General features: G+C 40.3%; 1 protein-coding gene across 1 annotated transcript in view; it reads left to right on the forward strand.

Annotated features, from left to right (window-relative positions):
* Positions 1-23,423, forward strand: part of ENTHD1 (ENTH domain containing 1) — a 187,121-nt gene that overhangs the window by 132,042 nt on the left and 31,656 nt on the right. Inside the window, exon 5 of the mRNA XM_058568317.1 lies at positions 1,391-1,514. Within this exon, the coding sequence (XP_058424300.1) occupies positions 1,391-1,514 (124 nt within the window). The remainder of the gene's footprint in view (positions 1-1,390; positions 1,515-23,423) is intronic.

Below are 23,423 nucleotides of genomic sequence, written 5' to 3' on the forward strand. Positions count from 1 at the left end.
AGTATTATTTCTTACTGCTGAATGTGAATCTACAATGATTTCAAAATAAAAGTTGAATTATAAAAAGTGACAGATCACTTGGAAAATGGTTTGGCAGTTTCTATTGAAGTTAAAAATAAACCTATTCTATGACCTAGCCATTCTACTCCTGTATAAATATCCAGGAGTAATGAGTGCATTTGTCCACAAAAAGATTTGTACAAGAATGTTCATAGTAGCTTCATTCTTAAGCTGAAATTTGGAAAAAACCGAAATGTCCATATGCAGGAGAATGGATAAAGAAATTGTGATATATTTATACAATGGAATATTTCTTACCCACCTCCCCCAAGGAACTACCGATACACACAAAATATAAGCAAATCTCCCGAACGTTATATTGAACAATGGGAATCAGATACAAAAGAATACGTTTATCTGAAGGTCAAGAATAAGCAAACTCATTGATGGTGATAGAAGGTAGAATACTATTTACAGGTGGTGGGGGGATGGTATCAACTGGAAAGGAGCTTGAGGGAACTTTCTGGAGTGAAAGAAATGTGGTTACACATAATGTTAGAAGTTACTGAGCTCTACACTTAAGGTTTATGCATTTTACTGTATGTTAATTATACCTTAATAAAGTACAGTCAAAAAAAATTCCCCATTCATGGGGGAAACAAAGACATATCAACCAGTCCAACTGTATAGACTTTACTTGGACCGTCTTTCACAAAAGCTATAGAAAAACATATTTATGACACTTTTGAGAAATTGAAAATCTGAACAGTTTATTGATGACATTAAGGAGTTGTGAAGTTTATAAGTGTAAAATAATTATTACTATGTTAAAGAGTTCTTATCAGAGAGACATATTGAAATAAGTGATATATCTAGGATTTGCTTCAAAATAAAGCAGATGAGGAGTGGTAAGATATATGTGAAACAAGACTGGCCCTGAGTTGATTGTTGTTTGACTTGCATGGTTAGGTTGATTATCATCTACTTTTGACTCCATGATAAAAAGTTAAAATTTTAAAATATGAGTAAAAGATACACACAGGTAGCTTTATTATTACCAATAAAACAGAAGAGCTGGCCTCTGAGATAGTATGCTCTAAGGATGCTCAAGGTGTGGTAGAGAAAGTTAATGCCCAAACAAAATCATTGCTTGTCTACACCAGGTGTCTTCAGCAAGGAGTGGGCCCGAGTAGAAAACCACCCTACACTAAGGGGACACCAAGTGTGTAGGTGACTTATGTGTGAGTTCTTGCAATCAAACTGCGTTTACGATGATGTTAGCACACATAGACACATTGTATCTCCATGAATTGTCCATCCATTGTGACAAATTGAGGCAGTGGGACTAATTTTTTTTCAACTTTTCGTGTGCTCTCTTGTTTTCTCTAAGGACCTGATGTTATTTTGTGAGGAGGATTCACAGCCGCTTTTGCCGACAGTTCCCCCTGCTGTTATCTCTCCAACTACATGGCTGTCAGAAGGGCAAGCAGACGTTTGTAATCTCTGGGATGCAGGTAAATTGCTTAAAGAATAGAAAGTTTACTCAGAAACATGAATGAGAAACACTGGGCAGGAAATATTTTTCATCAGATTTTATTTTGTGAAATATAGGAATAAGGACTAATTTAACTCTGATAATGACGGACAGGACTGGCATGGATAAATTCAACCCACACGTGATCCTATAATCAATTATTTTACCATTTGTTTCAATGTTTTTTCTCTATTTTTCTTTTTCATTGTTTTGTTTAAAATATTAACTACAAACCTTAAATCTTTTATGAATGGTTAAAAAAGGCAGAAAAAATTAATTTTAGTTCCTTTTCTCGTTTGTATTAACTTCTCCTTCATACAGAGTTTAAATGATGACACTTTTTAGAAGAAAGCATCAGACGAAAATGTGAAAAAGCAAGATGTATGGTATCTCACAAATTGGTTAATCACCTCTTGAATAATTGACGTTAGTGAAAGGCACAGTATAAAATTATACAAAACTGGCCTCCCATAAATTACACTGTCAAATTCCAACTGGGCTCTACTGCTTCTCAAGATCTGAGTGATTTCCTGTTGAGCCCCTCTACCCTGTCTCTGTTCTCCATGAACTCTCAATTTTCTTTACATTCTTCCTCTTGATTTTCTCAAAAAATAGGATGAAAGATCTGCCGAGATGAGAATGAAGCGTTCTCATTAGTATCTTTCATCCCCTCATACATCTTTGCTTTTATATTCTTCCGGGCTTCCTTTGCCTTATCACAGAGGTGGCTTCTTGTGTTCTGAGTTTCTTCTTCTCCCTCATCTTTGAACGATGCACCTCAATTTTCCTCTTACATAGATCCTCAATGTCCAAAATATAAAAAGTGTAGTTTATTAATATAGATTTATTTACAAGTTCACGTTTATACAGTTTTCTTATAAAACCAGTTATGAGAATGATGAGGTTATTTTCAAAGACAGAAAAACAAGAAGTTGTGGGTTATGGTGATATTGATAGTTCAAGGATGGCGTTATTCACATGGATAATTAGTTATAAGCAGTGACAATTTTTTAAACAGCTTGCTTTGTATTCTTAGAGTACACTATATAAACTGATCCGGATCCAGGAGCGTGAAAGAAGAACAGTAAGGAAAACATTTTTGTGTTGTGTTATTCCCTTAAACATTCCTCTCCCCTAACACTTTTTAAAATAGAGTTTATTTTTTAGAGTAGTTTTAGGTTCACAGCAAAATTGAGTGGAACGTACAGAGATCTTCCCGTATACCCCCTGTCCCCAAACAAACAGAGCTTCCCCCACTCTCAACATCCCGCACCAGAGTGGTACCTTTGTTGCAATCAATGAACCTACATCGACACATCATCACCCAAAGACTGTGGTTTACATTAGGGTTCACTCTTGGTGTTGTATATTCTGTGGGTTTTGACAAATGGATAATGACATGTATCCACCATTGTAGTATCATACAGAGTTTTCCTCTGCTCTAAAAATCCTCTATGCTCTGCCTATTCAGTCCTCCCTGCCTCTACCCATGGCAACCGCTGATATTTTAGCTATCTCCATAGTTTTGCCTTTTCTGGAAAGTCATATAGTTGGAATCATACAGTATGTAGCCTTTTCAGACTGACTTCTTTCATTTAATAATATGCATTTAAGGTTCCTCCATGTCTTTTCGTGGCTCGATAGCTCATTTGTTTTTAGTGCAAAATAGGATACACTAGGGTATTTATCCGCTCACCTACTGAAGAACATCTTGGTTGCATCCAAGTTCTGGCAATTATGAATAAAGCTGCTGTAAATATCTGTGTGGGGGTTTTTGTGTGGACGTAAGTTTCCCCTTGCCACATTTTAATTCAAGTGAAATTGAGTATAAATGAGCATCAGAGGCAACCCTTAAAAAGAAAAAAGTCATAAAATATGTCACGTGAGGGATGATTCCACCATTTTACTTGATTAGGATGCATCTTAATTGGAGGAGCTTTTCCTATTTTTAAGTCTTTCTTTTCTCCAGTCTTGCCTTCACACTGATCTCAGAGATATCTTGCTAAAATGCAGATCTTAGCATTTCTCTTCCCAGCTTAAAAACTTTCAGGAGTTCTTCACTGCCAATAAGATATCTAATTTTTTTATGCTATCATGTAACACTTTTCATAGTCTGGTTGCAGCCAACCTGTTTGGCCTCATCACCCAATACTGTCAATATTCACAGTGCTCTATGACATCCTATTACTTGTGTAGTTTCTTCTCCTTAGAAGATCTTTGTTCTAGTTACTTCGGCTGTGTAACACATTGCTCTAAAACTTTGTGGCATAAAATAACCATTTATTCTCTTCATGGATTCTCTGGGTCAAGAATTAGGACAGGGCACAGTGGGGATGACTTTTCTCTGTGCCATGACATATATTCGGGCCTGAGCCCAAGAGCACAAAGGCTGGAGACAGGAATCATCTGAAGGTTCATTCACTCATGTGTCTGGTAGTTGATGCTCGCTATCGGCGGGGGGCCTCAGTTTCTCTCTACATGAGCCTCTTCATGTGGTCTCTCCATGTGGGCTGGTTTGGACTTCCTCACAGCGTGGTGGCTGGGTTCCAAGGGGGAAGCATCCTGTAAAAGAAAGGACCAGGCAGAAGCGGAATAATCTCGAAAGTCATGCTGTGGTACTTCCTTCCCATCAGTTCATCAAGGCAATCACAACGTCTTACCCAAGTTCAAGGGGAGGGGATGTGGACTCCACCTCTCCATGGACAAGCACCAATGTCATATTGAAAGAAAAGCACATGGGATGGGATGTGTGTTAGTATAATCGTCTTTGGAAAACACAATCTGCCACAATCCTCCACCAAATATGACCACTTAACTAAATCCTATTCAAACAGCAGGGCCCAGCTGGAATGTCACTACTGCTATAAATCTTTCTCCACACTAAACTAATTTCTCCTTTTACTGTGTGCCCACAGAACTTTGCCCATACCCCTAGTATAGAGTTTATAGTTTTGTATCATCATTATTTTATGTTTTATTTATTTTTAAATTACATAAGTAATAAGTGGATATACTCATTTTTAAAAATTCAAGCAATATAGAGTTAAAATCCCCCTTGATTGTCCCTTACCCCAACACAATCCCTTTCCCGGAGTTTACTGTTATTATCAATCTGTTGGTTACTCTCCAGACTTTTCTCTGAGCATTTACATATGTACATGTACCTTTAGAAGTATGTAGAATTAACTTTACTTTGTTTTAGAACACTGTTCTGTATTTTTCTGAAACTTCTTTTAAACAATATCACTTGGCAATCCTTCAGTGTATGTCAATATTTAGAAATTTACTATATATTTTTTTAACTGTTGTATTGCCTGGATATTATAGTTTATTTCTTTGCTGATAGACATTTTCGTGTTTTATATTTTTCACTATTACAAATAGTGCTTCAGTGAATAGCTTCGTGCACATATGTGAGTGTTTCTTTAGGGTGGATTCCTAGAAATAGAATTCCTGGGTCAGAATGTATGCCCATTTTCATTTTCATTAGTACTGCCAAATAGCCCCTCAAAATATCAATACCAATTTACACTGGCTTGTAGTATATAATAGTACCTATTTACTCACACCCTCACCAGTGCTTGATATTTTTCAAGTCTTCTATTTTTATCACTTAGCTAAAGGTTGTGTGGCATAGTAGGTATAATTTGCGTGTTCCCATGTATTAACTGAATACTTCCATTTCCTCTTCTGTGGATTGCCTGCTTCTATCCTTAACCTGTTTTTCTTTTGGATTGTGTGTTGTTGTTCATTTAAATTGATTTTGTAGCATTTTTATATATGTGTTACTAATCCTTTCTGTTATTTATGTTGCAAACATCATCTTCCAGGCTGTGAATTGTCTTTAAACTTTCTTAATAGAAGTTTTTTGTTTTGTTGATGTGTTTATAGAAGTGTTGCATTTTGTGTAGTCATATTTATTCCTCTTTTCCTTCAGAGCTTCTGTTTTTTGTGTTTTTAAGAAGGCTTTCTTTATGCCAAGTTCATAGTACATATTCACCCGTGTTTTATTTTAGTGGTTTTAGTTCTTTAATCCATTTGGGTTTAAAGTATTTATGAAAAGTTTTAGATAGAGTCAGTAGGCAGCCAGTTATCTCAACATTTATTGACTAGTTCATTTTTCTCTACGGTTTTGAAATTACTCTTTAACCTGAACTAAATAGTATCTAACAATGCTATTCTGTTCCATTGATCCATTTTTCTATTCCTGGTGTGTTTAATTTTTTGTAACTATTATAATAATATGCCATATTATGAATGTATCTTATTTTATTTAACCAGTATTGTGTTAATGGTCACTTAAGTTATTTCCATATTTTTACTGTTATAAATAATGATGAAATGACATCTTTCTCCTCTCTCAAATAAAGTAGGCTTTTTATTTATATTTTTCTATAATTTGAAGCGATTCTAAAATACGTTATTCTGAATTTCTGTTGGTAAATTCTGTCCAGTTCACTAACTTATCCTGTCAACAGATGGCTCTAATTTCCATGTTACGGTTTTGGCAACTTCGGCCCAAGGCAAAAATAAAGTAGGAAAGTCATTCTGGTCCAGCATCCTCAGTTCTTCTCCTTTTCTTCCTCGCCTTCCTCCTCCTTGGGCACACAGTGATCTGCTGTTTCCACTCTGGCCTGCGGTACATGGGAGCACTTCCTCACACCCTGCCCGACCCTCCGTCTTCGCCTCATGGATCCCATTCCTTTCCTTCACTCTCTGAGTGACCATTCTCTTGAATTTTGTGCTCATCATTCCTTGCTTTTCTTTATAGTTTTACTACATATGTTTATTTGCTAAACAATATATTATTTAGTTTTACAGACGTTTAAACTTTACCTAAATGGAGTCATTCGGACTTTATTTTTCTGTGACTTCCTTTTATCATTCAATAATATGTTCTTAAGATTCATTTCTGTGTATATATGGTTGTGTTTGTTTTCACTGTTGTATAGTATTTCATTGTACACATATGTTAGAAAGTATTTATTTATTCTATTCTGGAATACTATCGTCAGTACTGTGTGTCAAGTTTTTTATATTGCAAAGAGTGCTGTTTATGAACATACTTGTACAAGTCTCCTGCTTCTCATGGACAGAGTTTCTCTAGGGCATATATTTGGGAGTGAAATTGTTGCTGGTTCAATGTGAGTATCTTCAAATTTACTAGATAATGCCAAATTGTTTTCCAAAGTTCTAGTTGCTCCTTGTCCTCACCAACCCTTGACGTTGTCATTCAAAAAAAATAGCCAATCTGTTGGGTGAGAATTGGTATGTCATTTGTTCTAAAATGTAATTTTTTATAATGAAATTGAGCATATTTTCATATGTGTATGGCTCATTCATGTTTCCTCATCTGTGAAATATCTGTTCATCTCTTTTGGACATTTTTCTGTTTGGTTGTTTGTCTTTTTCTTAATTGATTTGTAGGCATTCTTTATTCTGAAGGCTAAACATTTCATTTTGTAAATACATTTTTCCAGTTTGTGACCTGTCTTTTTACTTTGTAAGGAGTCTTTTGAATAACAGAAGCTCTCAATTTTAATTAGGTAGATTTTTATTCTTTATGGTTTGTACTTTTTGTATCTTATTTTAAAAAATTTTTCTTGTCTCAAGACCATAAAGATACTTGTATGTGGGCTAAAATATTTATGGTTTTGCTTTCCACAATTAAAATTTTAATGCAACTAGAATTGGTTTTTGCGTTGAAGCAGGAATCCAGTTTTACTTCTAAATGGATAACCAGCTGTCCTAGCATCGTTTGTTGATCCTTTCCCCACTGAACTGCAATGCCATCTGTATCCTAAAGTAAGTTTACACATGTGCATGGACTTGTCTCTGGGCTCTCTCTTCTGAACCCTAAGTTATTTGCCTAACCCTGCACCAACAAATAGTTTTAATTACTCTACCTTTGTAGTAATTCTTGATAACTTTTACTTCATCAGGAGTGTTTTGTCTGTTTTTGACCCTTTGCTTACCCACATAAAAGCTTGTTATGTTCCTTGAAAAAAGCCTGTTAGGGTTTTGACTGGCACTGCCAATCTTGAAATCAATTTGGAGAAGTGGCATCTTTATAATATCAAATTTTTCCTTTAATTTAAGTCTTCTTTAATGTATTATATCTTATTATTTTTTTCCACACAGGTCTTATATATCCTGTGTTAGATTTAGTCCTAGGTACTTTATGTATTTTTGTGGCTACGGTATTATAAAAATACCATTTTATAAATTGCACTTTCTAACCATTTGTTGATGGTGAAAATGAGTGGAATTAATTTTTGTATATTGATTTTGTAACCAGTAACCTTGCTTAATTAACTCTTACCAATTTTCCTAATTTATCTGTAGATCCTTGTGGGTTTCTTATGTTGAAAATCATATCTTCTGTGAATATGGCTGATTTGTTTCTTCGTTTGTAAACTGTATGTTGTATTTCATTTTCTCACCTCACCATGTTAGATAGAAGCACTCAGATGGTGCTGAATGAAAGTGTGATTGTGGGCTTCCTAGACTTGGTCTGTATCTTGAAGGGAATGATTTCAACACTTTGCCATTAAGACAGGTTTACTGTATGTATTTTTGCAGATCTCAATTCCTACTTTGTTAACAGCTTTATCATGAATATATGTTGAATCTTCTCCATTTTTAGCATCTATATTGATGGTTATAAGTTTTTCTCCTTTGGGCTGCTAATTTTGTAAATTAGTTGATTTCCAAATATTAAAACAACCTTGAATTCTTGGAATAAACTCAATTTGGCCATGATATATTATCTTTTGTATATATTGTTGAGTTTGATTGGCTAATGTTTTGTTTAGGAGTTTTGCATCTATATCTGTGAATGAAATTAACCAAGATTGTCTTTTCTCATATTCTCTTTGTCATGTTTTGATACTGAGATTTTGCTAGCCTCATAAAAAGAGTTTGAAAGTATTTGCTCTTTTTTTGTCCTCTGGAATAGTTTGTGTAGGTTTGTTTGTGGGATGATATGAAAGTAGATAAGGTGTTCTGTAAGTTCACTAATGGTGCTGGCAGAAGGGCTGCAGGTGGGGAAGGCAGGTCTGCGCCCAGAATGTGTGTGTCTCCCTGTGAAGACAAAGCACTGCTCCCTTTACAATGGAGAGGTCCAGTATCGTCAACCTGGCACCAGGTAACTGGCTGTTTTCCCTAGAGAATGGTGCCATGCTAGGGCTGTAGCATTAACCTCTACTCTTGGCAGGCTTGGCATTCAGCGTTTGTGGGAACCAGGTCACCTTGTGTTGTTGAGCCCATGCATAGCCTCTACCCCTGCCCTGGCCAAAGCCCACTGAACGACCACTGGAGTGACTAAGGAGGGAAAGAGGATGATTGATGGCCATTAAACAGAGCATCTTGCCCATGTGATTGAGAGCCTCTTCCACAGTGAATGTCGCCTGGCAGGCATTTATATGGGACATGAATATCTTCAAATAGTGTGCACATACATCCTGAGAGGTCCATCCACATAGTTCTTTGTCACCAGTCTTCCAATCTTATTCTTTCCAAGTCCCTGACGGGACCCATCAGCCACTGTCCATGAATTGCATCTTGCCTTCCATGCGAAGTGTGCATCCAGACGGACTTGCAGTTCTGTTTAACAGCAGGATATTCCTCCTGTCTGTCAGGGGCACTTCTGAGTGGGGCTGTAATTTGGCAGTTATCCACTTCTGGCTAGTGCTGGCATACCTTACAGGTTCATCTGTAAACCAAGCCTGTACTTTTCTCTCTTAACTGGCAATTCTCCATTTCACTATAGGTGTAGGTTGAGGGGGAGGCAGCGAAAGAGGGGGAGCAGGTTCCTTGGAGCCTGAGCCACCTACTTGTGTAGTTTACTTCTGGATCGGTTTGGTCTGGTCTCATATATGCCATTTTGATTTTGCTGTGGAACGCTGCTGTTCATGTTCAATTTTATGTTCTGTGAACCAGATAACCTCCATTATATGATGGGCACATGGTCATTTGATGTCTTGTGGTGTAGGCAAAAGAAGGCATGGCCTTACTCGAAAGCCTTAGAGGTCAGCCTTGTGATTTTCTTACCAGGGCTTATTAGTGGCTCCATTTAGCATCTTTCTCTGCCTCAGGCACTTGCATTGGTTCTAGGTTACATGGTCCAGCTGTCAGGACCTGTACAGTGGCCTGAGCCTCCTGCAGGACCTTTTTTGGCTCTGATCCCCACTCAGAACTGGTAGTGAGTGGTCAGAGCAGCACACCCAAATGTGGTATAGATTGCCTCCAAAATTCCAAGAGGCGTGTGATTACTGTGATTTTTTTCTTTGTGTTGGGCAATTCAAGGTGCAACAACTTGTCTGTCACTTTAGAGCAGATATTTTGACATGCTGCAGACCACTGAATACTCTAAAAACTGCACAGATGTGGCAGGCCCTTGAACCTTCCCAGGACTTATCTCCTACCATCTGCATGCATGTAGCACCAAGAGGGCTTGCTACTTCCTGCTCACTAAGTCCAGTGAGCATTGTATGGTCAGTGTAATGCACCAGTGTAATAGTCTGTGGGAGATCAAGAATATCCAGGTCCCTCTGGTCTCAGTTAAAAGAGACAGCAGTAGGGTTGACAAAGCTATGAGGCAAGACAGTAAAGATATAGTGACATGAAGGCTAACTGATTCTAATTATCTTTATTAATAGAGATTTAAGAAGAAACATTTCAAGGCCAATAGCTGTACATTAGATGCCAGGGACTGTGTTGATTTGCTCTAGTAAAGCTACCACAGCTGGAACTACAGCTATGATTGGCATCACCAGCTGATTATATTTGCTATAATCCATAGTCATTCTCCACAAGCCATCTGGCTTTTCAGAAAAACAGGTGAGTTATATGGAATGTGGTGAGAATCACCACACGTACAACTTTCAGGTCTTTGATGATGGCGCTGATCTCTGCAATTTCCCCAGAAAGATTTGTTTGGGTGAGGGGGTGTAATTCTAGGGGTTTCTGCCTGGTCCTTCTAACCATAATAGCCTGAACTCCATGGGTCTTGGAACCAGTGTGGGGATTCTACCAGTTACTAAGTGTATCTATTCGCATTATACATTCTGAAACCACAGAAATAACCAGAGGTAGGTCTTCGGTTTTACAGGACCCTTTGTGAGGTGGAGCCTAGGTCAAGACTTATGTGTCGCCTGATTTCCATAAATGGAAATTTCTATAGTGGCGTTGTTGGATCTCCAGAGATTGTGTCACTTAGGAGCCAGTGTCTAACAAGGGCCGGAAATTCTGTTTCCCTTTCAAGTATAGTCATTGTGTAAATAGCTTCAGGTACGCCTAGGGAAGGCTTAGGGGAGGATTTACTATTTCCACCTGTGGTGGCATTGCAGGACTCTTCCTCAGAGCGATCTGACTTCCCCTCAATCAGGAGGTTCTGGCTCAGGTTTAGGAATTGGGTAAGAGGCCATGAATCCCCCCGTGATGACAGTAGTTAGGTTTTCCACCTAAGTCAAGCAGCACTTAGTAGGCTGCCCATCTATTTCCTATAGACCTTGTGATTTGTTATCCATTACCATGTGGCCCTGTGGCTTACTATGGTTACTTTGCCTAGCTTGTCTCCAGGAGTTAAGCACTACCATCTGGCTTTTACCACTCCAGGATGCCATTATTCTCACTGACATCAGGGAACCCAATTCCATTGCATCATCCCTATGGTCATCTCCAACCTACAGATGCCAACCACCACAAGGCTCTTCAATGAGGCTGGTGCCCCGTCAAAGTACATTTTTTAAGGCCCTGGTGAGGGGAATATCCTCTGGGGCAATTAGAAGGGGGCTGAGCATGTCGCACATAATAGATCCATCCCAGTAGTCCCATCTTGTGGAGCCTTTAAATCTTCCTTTACAATGTGCTAGAGAAGTGCCTTTTTTTCTGAAGGCTGCTCTTGAGTCCTGTACACATGGTGTTCTCTCACTCTCTCGCTCTTTCTCTTTTCAGGTCCTACTGAAATGTTACAGTCTAGGGAGGCTCTCCTGAACATTTTATTAAAAATTGGCATCCCACCACCACCACTAGCACTCTCTGTCCCACTTCCCTGCTTTATTTTCTCTGTAGCACTTATCATCTGCTGCATATATCTATTTGATTTAGTAAGAGAATAGTCTGATGCCAGAGTTCCCCAGACCACCCACAGGTACCACAGTGAATCTGCCATTAGCACAGCACCAACTCTGGGCTCTGCTCTTTGCCACTTCTAGGTATATATGATGCTTTTCCAGCAGGTCCATATGATTTTTGTATGTTGCTCACGAATTGGGTGCATTGCACTAATGATGTCTTCCGTTTTGAGAGCAGTTGCTGTCTGCTTTCACATTTCCGTGAAAGTCTTTATATCGATCATCAGAGCATTTCAAAGCAACCTTCAAATTACCAAACTGACTGTAGCAATTTGAGAGCTTATCAACATAGTAACAGTGTATTATACGGTTGGTATTAAGAAATCCAATTAAAACCTTTTTTAACTTAATTGTTCCCTCTTTTTTACTTCAAAAATATGGGAAAACATGATTCATGCATGAAAACCAGACATAAATGAAACTATTAAAGGGTTTCATTGAAATGAATGAATAGAGCAAAGCCACAATCATTTGCAGTAGAAGTCAATTAAAGAATTAAAAGACTAGAAGGATGGTAACTACATTTAAAGATGCCACCTTTTATTTGTCATGCAGTGGCTGACTTTGTTCATCATTGTGATGATTAAAAGAAATATTAAGAGATACTGACTTCTGAATTACTTATGAATTTTAGGTCAAGAAACCTTCTAACCTAAATCCTTTTCTACATTACTAACGAGTATGTGTATTATAAAAATGTCATATAACCCCTCTGACATTTTAAATTAGGAGAATCAAACATAATCTGAACTCAAGTGACAGGTTCTTCATCAAAATGACTGTGACTTCTCAGGTGTGTAAGTCCCAAGTTGACTTTATTTGAGTGAAACAAATGGCTGTATATCTATTTCCAAGAGTGAGTAAATTATTCTTCCTACAGAAATTTCCTGAATACGTCTTATGTGCGAGGCACTGTGCTAACTGCTAGACATCCGATGATGAATGAGATCCCTGCCATTGTGTGGTTTCCAGTCCGGTGGTCTAATCAGCCCCGATCAGGTCTCACCAGATAGAGGAGCTAAGTGTCAGGACGGGAACGGGGACAGGACACGGAGCACAGGAGAGCACCTAACCCTGACCTCAAATGTTAGGGGAGGCTCTCTGGAGAAGGTGATGCCAAACTAGCCCCTGAATGATAATGATAATGATAAAATGGCCAACACTTGTACTTTGTGTGCTTGGTATTCTTTTAAGCACTTTAATTCATTTAATCTTCCTAACAATCTTATCAGATAGATGAGGAAAATCCACACAGAGAGTTTAAATTACTTGCCCAAGGTCGCAGAGCTAGGAAGTGGCAGAGTCAGGATTTAGACCAAAATAGTCTGATCCCTGAGCCTATGCCAACATGTTTCAAACCTTTTGACCATGATTCAGTCAGAAATGCCTTTTACGTCATGACCCGTTACACACACACTCACGCACATACCTGAAGCAATAGCTTCACAAAACAATAGTTATTCGCAATGTATTCTGATCTATTCTATTTTATTCTAGACAGTTTTTTTAAATAGTGCGTGTGACCCACAACATTAATTTCACAACCCACTAATGGGTCACAACCCACAGTTTGAAAACAGTGCACTACACTGTTTTGCCTGTTATATAGGATGAGCAGACCAAGTGAGGAGAGAAGAGAATACGGTAGGTAGAGTGAACAGTGTGTGGGAGGCCAGGAGGGCGGAGCACGAGGAAGCGTGGCAGGTTTGAAGAACTGAGAGAAGTTTAGCAGGGGCCTCAGGATTAAGTGGATGGCAGGCGAGGCACCAGATGAAGCCAGAAAAGTAAGTCAAGGCATACCAGTGAAGGTGGCCTTATAATTTATTGTCTATGCCAGGACACTTTTGAAGTGAGGGGGACACAATTAATAATTATGCCAGGATGACAGATGTAAACCTGGAGCTTCCTGGACAAAGTGGCATTGCTTTTGGTCTGAGTGTTTGTGTCGCCAAAATTCACATGTTGAAAACCTAATGCCCAAGGTGATGGTATTAGGAGATGGAGCCTTTGGGAGGGGATTAGGTCATGAGGGTGGAGCCTTCATGAATGGAATTAGTGATTTATGCAAGAGACCCCACAGAGCTCCCTAGCCCCTCCCACCATGTGAGGACACAGTGGGAAGTTGGCAGTCTGCTACCAGGAAGAGGGCCTTCGCCAGAACCTGGCTAGCTGGCACCTCGATCTCAGACTTCAGCCTCCAGAACTGTGAGAAACAAATTTCTGTTGTTTATAACCCACCCAGTCTATGGTATTTTGTTACAGCAGCCCTAATGGACTAAGACAGGTGTGTAAGCCCAGTCTCCTGATAAGCCATGTGGAGGAGGTTCAATTGTGTCTGAATAACGATGGGGAGCCTTTGAAGTATTTTAAGCAAGGACATAATGTAACCGGATCCTTGCTTTCGGAGGATGACTGTGATGCAGTGTAAAGAAAGGATTGGAGGAGGGCAAATGAGGAAGAGCAGCCAGGGGTCAAAACAGAATTCAAATGTTTCTAAAATGCAACTCTGATCAGGTCACAGCTCTGAGAGGCTCCCCTTAGGATAAAGTCCCAACACCTTAGCACGGTGGATAGTGGATAGGCTCCTTATCTTTCACCAACTTTCTCCCCAACCACCTCCCCACCCCCTTCACATGTGAGGGTCGGGTCTAGCTATGGATGCTGAACTACTTGCCTTAATCGCCATGTTCTCTCTCATGCTTTGCACATGCCACTTCCTCAGCTGGGAAGCCCTCCCCTTGCCTCTATCCTCCATTCCTATTCATTTATTGGAATCCTTAGGATTCAACTAATATGTTGTTTCTCCCAGGAAGCCTTTCTTGACTTCAAGGCAGGGGTTACTGCTCCTCTCTGGGCTCTCAGGGTGCTCTGTGCATGCTCCAGGTCTGGTGCCGATTCTGCTGTCTTATCATTGCCTGTTATTTCCCCCGCTGTCAAACCAACTAGACTGTGATTTTTTTTAATTTAGATATAATTGACATATAGCATTTTATTAGTTTCAGATGTACAACATGATTTGATATTTGTATATATTGTGAAATGATCATCACAATAAGTCTAGTTAACATCCATCACCACGCAGTTACAAAATTTTTTTTCTTGTGATAAAAACTTTTAAGATTTACTCTCTTAGCAACTTTCAAATATACAATACAGTATTATTAACTAAAGTCCCCGTGCTGTACATTACATCCCCATGACTTATTTATTTTATAGCTGGGAGTTTGTACTTTTTAACTCCCTTCACCCATTTCACCCACTCCCACTCCCCCCACCTCTGGCAACCATCAATCTGTTCTCTGTATCCATGAGCTTGGTTTTGTTTGGGTTTTTGTTTTGTTTTGTTTTGGGTTTTTTTTTTAAGATTCCATATATAAGTGAGATGTTACAGTATTTGTCTTTCTCTGTGTGACTTATTTCACTTAGCATAATGCCCTCAAGATCTGTCCACGTTGTTGCAAATGGCAAGATTTGCTTCTTTCTTTTTCTTTTTGGTAAAGAAGATTAGCCCTGAGCTAACATCTCTTGCCAGTTCTCTTCTTTTTGCTGAGGAAGATTGGCCCTGGGCTAACATCCGTGCCCATCTTTCTCTACTTTATATGTGGGACGCCTGCCACAGCATGGCTTGATAAGCGGTGCATTGGTCCGCGCCTGGCATCTGAACCTGTGAACCCTGGGCTGCCGAAGCGGAGCGTGTGAACTTAACCACTACACCACCAGGCCAGCCCCTAGATTTCCTTCTTTTTTATGGCTGAATAATATTCCATTGTACATATATACCACATTTTCTTTATCCATTCATCCATCAGTGGGCACAGGTTGTTTCCATATCTTGGCTATTACAAATAATGCTTCAATGAATATGGGGGTGCAGATATCTTTTCAAATTAGTGCTTTCATTTTCTTCAGATAAGTACTCAGAGATGGAATTGCTGGATCATATGGTAGTTCTATTTTTAATTTTTTGAGGAACTTCCATACTATTTTTCATAGTGGCTGCACCAATTTACATTCCCACCAACAGTGCACAAGGGTACCCTTTTCTCCCCATCCTCACCAACACTTGTTATTTCTTGTCTTGTTGATAATAGCCATTCTAACAGGTTTGAGGTAATATCTCATTGTGGTTTTGATTTGCATTTCCCTGATGATTAGTGATGTTGAGCGCCTTTTCATGTACCTGTTGGCCATCTGTATGTTGTCTTTGGAAAAATGTCTCTTCAGATCCTCTGCCTGTTCTTTAGTTGGATTGTTTTTTTACTCTTTAGTTATATGAGTTCTTTATATATTTTGGATATTAACTCCTAATCAGATATATGGTTTGCAAATATTTTTTCTCATTCAGTAGGTTGCCTTTTCATATTGTTGATGGTTTCCTTTGCTGTGCAGAAGCTTTTTAGTTTTGCTTTTGTTGTCTTTGTTTTTGGCATCAAATGCAACAAATCCTTGCCAAGACCAATGTCAAGGATCTTATCCCATTGGTGTTGGCCCATATATTATTTATTTAGCTTTTCCTTTCAAATCGCTTCAAGTCTGGTCTGAAACCAAGATCTGTCTCTGGTGTGGCAGGAGCCCAGAGACACACCGTGGATGATTTCTCCCTAGTTTTTAGATATTGTCATTCAACTTAGTGGGTTTTAGAGGGAGGAAACTCTGGAGGGCAGAGAGGACTGAGAGGCTATCTTAGTGGTGAATTAGAAGAGGTGGGTGAAGAGAGACAAAGGGCTGTTGGAGAGATAAAAGAGCCCCTCAAAGGCAGAGGTGGCATCTTACTCATGCTTGAGTCATCAGCATGGTATTTTCAAGCCATGACCTCAAATGTGCCAAATGGGGTAGCTATATTTTTCTGTAATTCAAGATAATCTTAAATTTCCTGATGGCAGAAGATAGAACCTTGGTTATTCTGTTTTCTCAGTCATTTCTAGTTTAAACTCAGTCGATTCAGGATTTCCTTCTCTCCCTCCTCCTATTGAAGATGGCGTCAAAGTTTCGGGGACTGGCTTGGCATCCTGGCTTTAGGGGTGGGAGAAATGTTTGGTCCCTGGCTGCTGGGCATCTCTTCACACTGACTTTTGCTGAGAGGAAACTTATCCCATGGTTCTTTAATTATCCACATCTCTTTCTGCCTGTGTCCACTGATGTGTTAATAGCACTGCCCTGGTGTTAAGTTGTGAGGCCATGCCCTCTGCATTCTTCCTGCCCCGATTGGGAGGCCTTTAAGCCCTGCCACTGTCTCAGCCAATTCAGCAAGCAGCTTGCTCTCCCACATCCAGCAGTTCTCTCTCGCATAGTAGGGGCCTCTGAGTGGCTGACTGAGATGCTCTCTTTCCAGACCCACCTACTTGCATTTCTGTTCTGCTGCTTCCATCGCATTTTACTGGTGTGAGGTAAAGAGGGGTGGGGGAATTCTGAAATGTTGCTCACTCTTCCAGGCTCCACCTGGGGGACAAGCAGAAATCCTCTTTACTCTCAGAATGAAAGCAGCATGAGGGAAAGAATTTTTCTCTGTTTGTTCACTGCTGAATGCTCAGTGCCTAGAGGAGTGGCTAGCTAACAGTAGGTGCTCAAGAAATACTTGTTGCGTTCATGGGTGACTAGCCCCTTGCTGGTCTCCCCAACTCCCAGGCCTGGGCCCCGACAGGCTTGGGTACAAGACCTCCCTTACCAGTACTTAACTCTTACATCTTCTGTTTATCTTCTTCCTCAGAGGATCTTCAGTCTGAGGTAGACACTTAGAATTGGGAGGGGGAGGGGCAAGCTAAACCAATATTCTTCCCAAATTCCCTCTGTTACAAGTTAATCTGGCTTTTGTTTGTTTGTTTGTTTTTAAGTTTTCATCTCTGGACCCATCATGAAACTTCCTCTTGGACAACAGTGGCTCCATATTTAGGTGACTGTGCTTGGAGAAAGGGCCTTGGGGATTCAGTATGTGTGGGAGTTGTGGGGAGTGAGCCTATGTCTGTTAATACTTCTCTCGTCATCCTTTTACCCTCCTTCCTGTATCCTGTATCCTTCCTGTATCCCTCCTTCCTGGCACGCGTTAGGCTCTCAGTTAACCTTTTTTGAATTGAATATTGGATGAGTCAGAAACCCATAAGATACTGAAGAGAGAAGAGTAGAAACTTGGGAAGGTCCTCAGGGTAAAGATGGAGTGAGATAGAGAAGGAATGCTCAATGTTGTTGGTTCTTTGTTGAAACAGAATTCTATTCAATAAAGCCACATTACTTGTCAATTTTGATACTAATGAGAAGTGTTGCTATTATTTTTATTGATTATAATGGTAAGTGGTCTCTCTCTAGACCCCAGTTTAGTAAATTAGTTCTCTAAATTAGGGTCAAAACCCAGAGATTGTTCAGCTTCATAAGTGTAAACTGGAATAGCTGTCAACAACTAGATATCAATTGCTGAATAGTAGTAAAATTCTAGAAGAGAAGATTGAGAAATTTGGTTTTAGTTCAACAGACACTGATCGAGTTTCTACCCTGTGTCAGGCACGGTGGTAGGCATGGAGATATGGGCAGTGAGCATGGCAGGCCCTGTCAGCCCTCAAGGAGCTTCTGTTCTGGTGAAGGTATCCGATACTAAGCAAATAAAATAATTATAGATTGTAACACATGCTTTGAAGGAAATAATCAGGGAGCTTCCATAAAGTGATGGTGGAGTGTTAACTTTAGTTAAGGTAAAGACTAAGTAGAGAAGGCCCCTATGCAGAGATGATATGGTATGAGATGAGAAGGATGAAGAAGCTGGAAAGGAACATTCCAAGCAGAGGGAACAGCAAGTTCAAATCCCAGAGGTGGAAAAAAGTGGTTAACTTGCTCCTAGAATTGCAAGGAGGCCAGTGAGGCTGGAATGTAGCAAATGAGGGGAGGGTGGTATGAGGAGATCAGAGAAAGGTAGCGGGTGCCATATCATGTGGGACCGTATAAGTCATGACGGGGGAGTTTTGGACTGAATTCTGAGTACAGTGGGAACATTTGAAGCAGAGGAGTGGTATAATCTGATTTATATTTACTTAGATATAAACCAGGGGAGAATGACTTATGGGGGAAAGCAGAAGCAGAAAGATGAATGGAGAAGCTATATAGACTGTCCAGGTGACCACGGCTGAGGGCAGAGGCAGTGGCTGTGGAGACAAGTGGGCAGAATTGAGATACGTTTTGGAGTTCAGCCCTCAGGATCTCTTGATGATTGGCTATCAGAGTGGGGAAAAGAATGGCAACAAGGATGATTCCTAGTTTTCTGTCTTAGAAGTGAGTGTGTGATGGTGCCATTTCCTGAGAAGGGGGAGACAGGGAAAAGAACAGGTTTGGGGCATATATTAAGAGCTGCATTTTGGGGGCTGGCCCGGTGGCATAGTGATTAAGTTCGTGTGCTCTGCTTGAGGGGCCCAGGGTTCACATCCTGGGCACGCACCTATACACTGCTTATCAAGCCATGCTGTGGCAGGCGTCCCACATATAAAGTAGAGGAAGATGGGCATGGATGTTAGCCCAGGGCCAATCTTCCTCAGCAAAAAGAGGAGGATTGGCAACAGATGTTAGCTCAGGGCTGATCTTCCTCACCAAAAAAAAAAAAAGAGCTGCATTTTGGATATGTTACATTTGAGGTGCCCATGAGACATCCATTTAAAATCCATTCCATCCATATTTATTCTGGAAATATCGAATATCAGTACACTAAAATAACTAAATTGGAACTTAGACGATTGTTTTTCCTATTTCTTTAATCAGTCTCTCTTTCCTTGAGACACCTAATTAAAAAAAATTCTAACTGCTTTCTCAATGGTGATTGTACATCTGTTGAGCATTTCAGAGATCTGAGCATTCCATTACTGTGCAAAAGAAAAGCACAACAAACCCGGAATGTAGGTCGTCACTAAACATGCCCAGTCCCTTAATAAGATTCAGAGAGAAATCTAGTAGTTCATCTTTTTGCCCTTGTTGTTGACCACAGTCCAACATGTCCAGCATGTTCAGACTACAGCTTCATTTCCCAGAAGTTGGTAGTTTTAGCAAAATGTGTACTTTATTTCTTCCTCTTCATGTTACTGTCTTCCAAACAGCAAAGTGTGGACACTGGGCAAAGGAGACAGTAGGTGACCTAGTTTCTGATAGGTTAATTAGACTCCTGCAAATGTTCTTTTTTCCTTTCTAAACACTTTATAGTGTCTGTATGTGTCTGTGTGTGTGTAATATGATAGCACTATTGCACTAAAGGGTCTCTGAAAGTGCCTTAGAGTTCTGCAGCAGGTGTTCCTTTGGATCAGCATGCACTGTGGCCTTGACACAAGATAAGCAAAGGGCTACAGCAGGTACAACTCTTGATAGCTCAGATGTGGCTCACGCCAAGGGCAAATGTTTTGAATAAATATAGATTAAAAAGGTGTTTTGCGGGGGGCCAGCCCCATGGCGTGTGGTTAAGTTTGGTGCACTCCGTTTCAGTGGCCCAGGTTTGTGGGTTCAGATCCTGGGTGTGGACCTACACCACTTGTCAACCATGCTGTGGTGGCATCACACATGCAAAGTAGGGGGAGATTGGCAACAGATGTTAGCTCAGAATGAATCTTCCTCGGCAAAAAAAAAAAAAAAAAATGTGTTTTGCTTCTTTGGAGGTATTTGCCTTATTTAACTTAGGAAAGAAAAACCCAGAAAGGAGTGCTTAATACTTTGATAGTGATAGTTACCAGTCCTATGCTACCTATAAACTTGGAAAATCTTACTTATTCAGAAATATTCAATCACTAAATTGTGACAATTCTATGATAACCGTGTCTTAACTGTCATCTCTATCCCTACTTTGTGGGCCTTTGTCATCTGCTGCCTGCACTGTTAGAATGCCTTTGTCAGTGATCTCTTTGCCTGAGCCTCACTCCTTTCCATCTGCCACGGAATCTCCACGGTGATCTGTACAACACACCAATCTTCAAAACAGCCTTTAATGGCTTTTCATTATCTGCAGAATAAAAACTATACTCCTGCTTCTTTCATTTTTAGCAGTGTAGTGGACTAGACACTCTGAAGGTCCTCATGCTATTAAAAAAAAACTAGATTCTGGATAAAAGATATCTTTTAATGCATTGTTGAGTTCACGAGAGCTAAAAGAAATCTCTAATGGCAGAACAGAACAAAAACGCACAAACCAAATAAACCGGAGAACTGAAACCCGATTGGAGCAGGGAGCTGTGGGTGTAAAGGAATCAAAAGGCAGGTCCCCTTGAAGGCAGACGCTGATCCCAGCATCACAGTCAGAAAGCCAAGGCCTGAGCCAACAGCGCTGGAGGACGTGGAGCCTTGGACTCTGCATTTGGTGGGGCACCCAAGGGGCTGAACTGGCTCTAGGTCTGTGGTCCCCACTCCTGACGCAAACGTAGATCTGTTCCAGAGGAAAGCAGGCCCAGTGTCGACCCCAGGACTCTTACAGAGCAACCTCAGCCAAACGTGATGTCCCCCTCAGTAATGGCCCAAAACGCATGAGAATAAGCCTGCATGACTAAGAGTCTACAGAGACGCGAACCGCAGATTCAGCCTCCGAGGATTTCAGATGTGAACTATTAGCACAGAACATTCAACAGCTGAGTATGAAATGTTTAAGGAAAAAAAGAGAATGAATAAGCAACAGATGACTAGACAGATTTCAAAAATCACCGAATAAAACTTTAGAAAGGACAAATAAAATTGTTTGAAAGTGAAAACTCAGTGGATGTGGATGGATGAAACAAGAGATTAGATAAAACTGAGGAGACAGTTAGTGAATTGGAATGTGTATCAGAAGAAATTCCCCAGAATGCAGCAAAGAGGCCAAGAAGATGGAAAATATTAAAGAAAAGTTGGGATACAAACGATAAAGGAAGTTGAATATAGCCAGTTAGAGTCCCAGAAGAAGAGAATGTATATGTAGAAAGAGGCAATATTTGATAAGATGATGGGAGGTAATTTTTCCAGAATGGATGAATACATGAATCCAAAGATACAGGAAGCACAATGTATACCAAATAGGATAAATAACTAAAAAAATTTGTAAACTCACATATCACAGTGAACCTATAGAACACCAAAGACAGAGAGAAAGGCACATTATCTATGAAAGAACAGAGCAGACATCTCAACAGCAACATTAGAAGCCAGAGAATGGTACCTTCTGTGTTCTCAGAGAAAGTATCTGTCAACCTAAAGTGTGTAATCATTTAAGAACAAGAGTGAAATAAAGTCATTTAAAAAAAAAAAGACACTTCAAATAAAGAAAAACTGAGTTTACTACCACAGACCTTCAGTAAGGGAACTTTATTTCAGGAAGAAGGAAATGATTCCAGAAAGAAGGTCTGAGGTATAAAAAAGAATGGTGAGCAAAGAAATTGGTAAACGTGTAGGTCAATCTAAACAAATGTAGTTTTAAAACAATAATTCTAACGTCTAGTTTGTGGTGTTAGAAAAAGAACTAAAATGGTGGGTAACAGTAGCATGTGATCGAGGAGGGGTAAGTTAGAGTTACAGGGTTCTAAAGTGTCTGAATAGTAACTCAGGAGGGGGGTTATATGTTAACCCAGACTCTGCCAGGCTACATACGTGTATTAGGATGTTAAAATGGGACTCCGTCTGACTCTCTGTTGCTTTAAGTGCTAATAATAAAATAGATATCAGATATCAAATCCATATATGGAGATTTTTAAAGAAAATGGATGAAAACCTGCTCTGTGACTCTTGAGGCCCCCCCCCCCCACACACACAGGGGGAGAGAGAGAGAGAGTTTGGGATATTGTAAGGGGACAGTGTGGTGGAAGAGGAATGATCTGGTAAGGAAGTTTCTTGGGAGGGATCTATTGCCATGCTGTGCGTCTCCACCCAACCCCCTTTGGGGGAGCAGTGGGAAGACTGCTACTTGCAAACCCCAACCCCAGTGAGAGGGGCTTTGAAACATGTTCCTTGAAATTGGAGAACAGATGCCTGATGTGTCTAGAATTGTAGTCAGCATCTGACTCTGACCTGGGAGAGAGAAAAGCTGACCAATAGCTTTGGTGGTAAAGCCACAGAGGCCTGGGGAATTGAGATTGGCCTGGGCCCCACAGTTGATCAGAGCAAGGGCTGCGCAGGAGAGAGCCATCACGGTCATCTTGGTTCTTATCCAGTAGGGCTGCCTGGAGGGCAGAAAGACCTCAGCAGAAAGAGGCTAGAGGTCCGTGAGGACAGTGTCACAAACAGGTAGCTGGAATAGAGATGCGTCCAACCCAAACCTTAGAATCATCCCTGGCTTTTTTATTTCTCTTATATCGGCTCTACCTTCAAAATATATCTAGGATAGCTCACTTCCACCGCTTGTCCTGGTCCTGTCTCCCGTTATCGCGTATGTGGGTTATTGCAGTAATCTCCTGACTTGTGTTTCTCTCTTTGCCCCCCAGAGTCTTTCTTCACAGAAAAACCAAAGTAATTTTATAAGAAAGGAGTCATATCATATCATTCCTTTGCTTAAAAACCCTCCAGGGACTTCTCCTCTCACACCACGGCTCTGATCTGACTCCCAGCTTCCTCCCCGACGTCCTCTCCCACCACTTCTCCTCCTTGCTCATTCTGCCACAGCCATCCTCGACCCGTTGGTGTTCCTAGGGCACATCAGGCACCCTCCTGCCTCTGGGTCTCTACCGTGGTTTTCCCTCCGATGGGGACACTCTGTCCTCCGTTAGTACACATGCTTTTCTCTCTCACCTCCCTCAGTTTTCTGTTCAGATGTCACCTTAACAGTGAGGCCTGTCCCCTTC

This window comes from Diceros bicornis, chromosome 25 (genome assembly GCF_020826845.1).
Source record: "Diceros bicornis minor isolate mBicDic1 chromosome 25, mDicBic1.mat.cur, whole genome shotgun sequence".
NCBI classification, from domain to species: domain Eukaryota; kingdom Metazoa; phylum Chordata; class Mammalia; order Perissodactyla; family Rhinocerotidae; genus Diceros; species Diceros bicornis.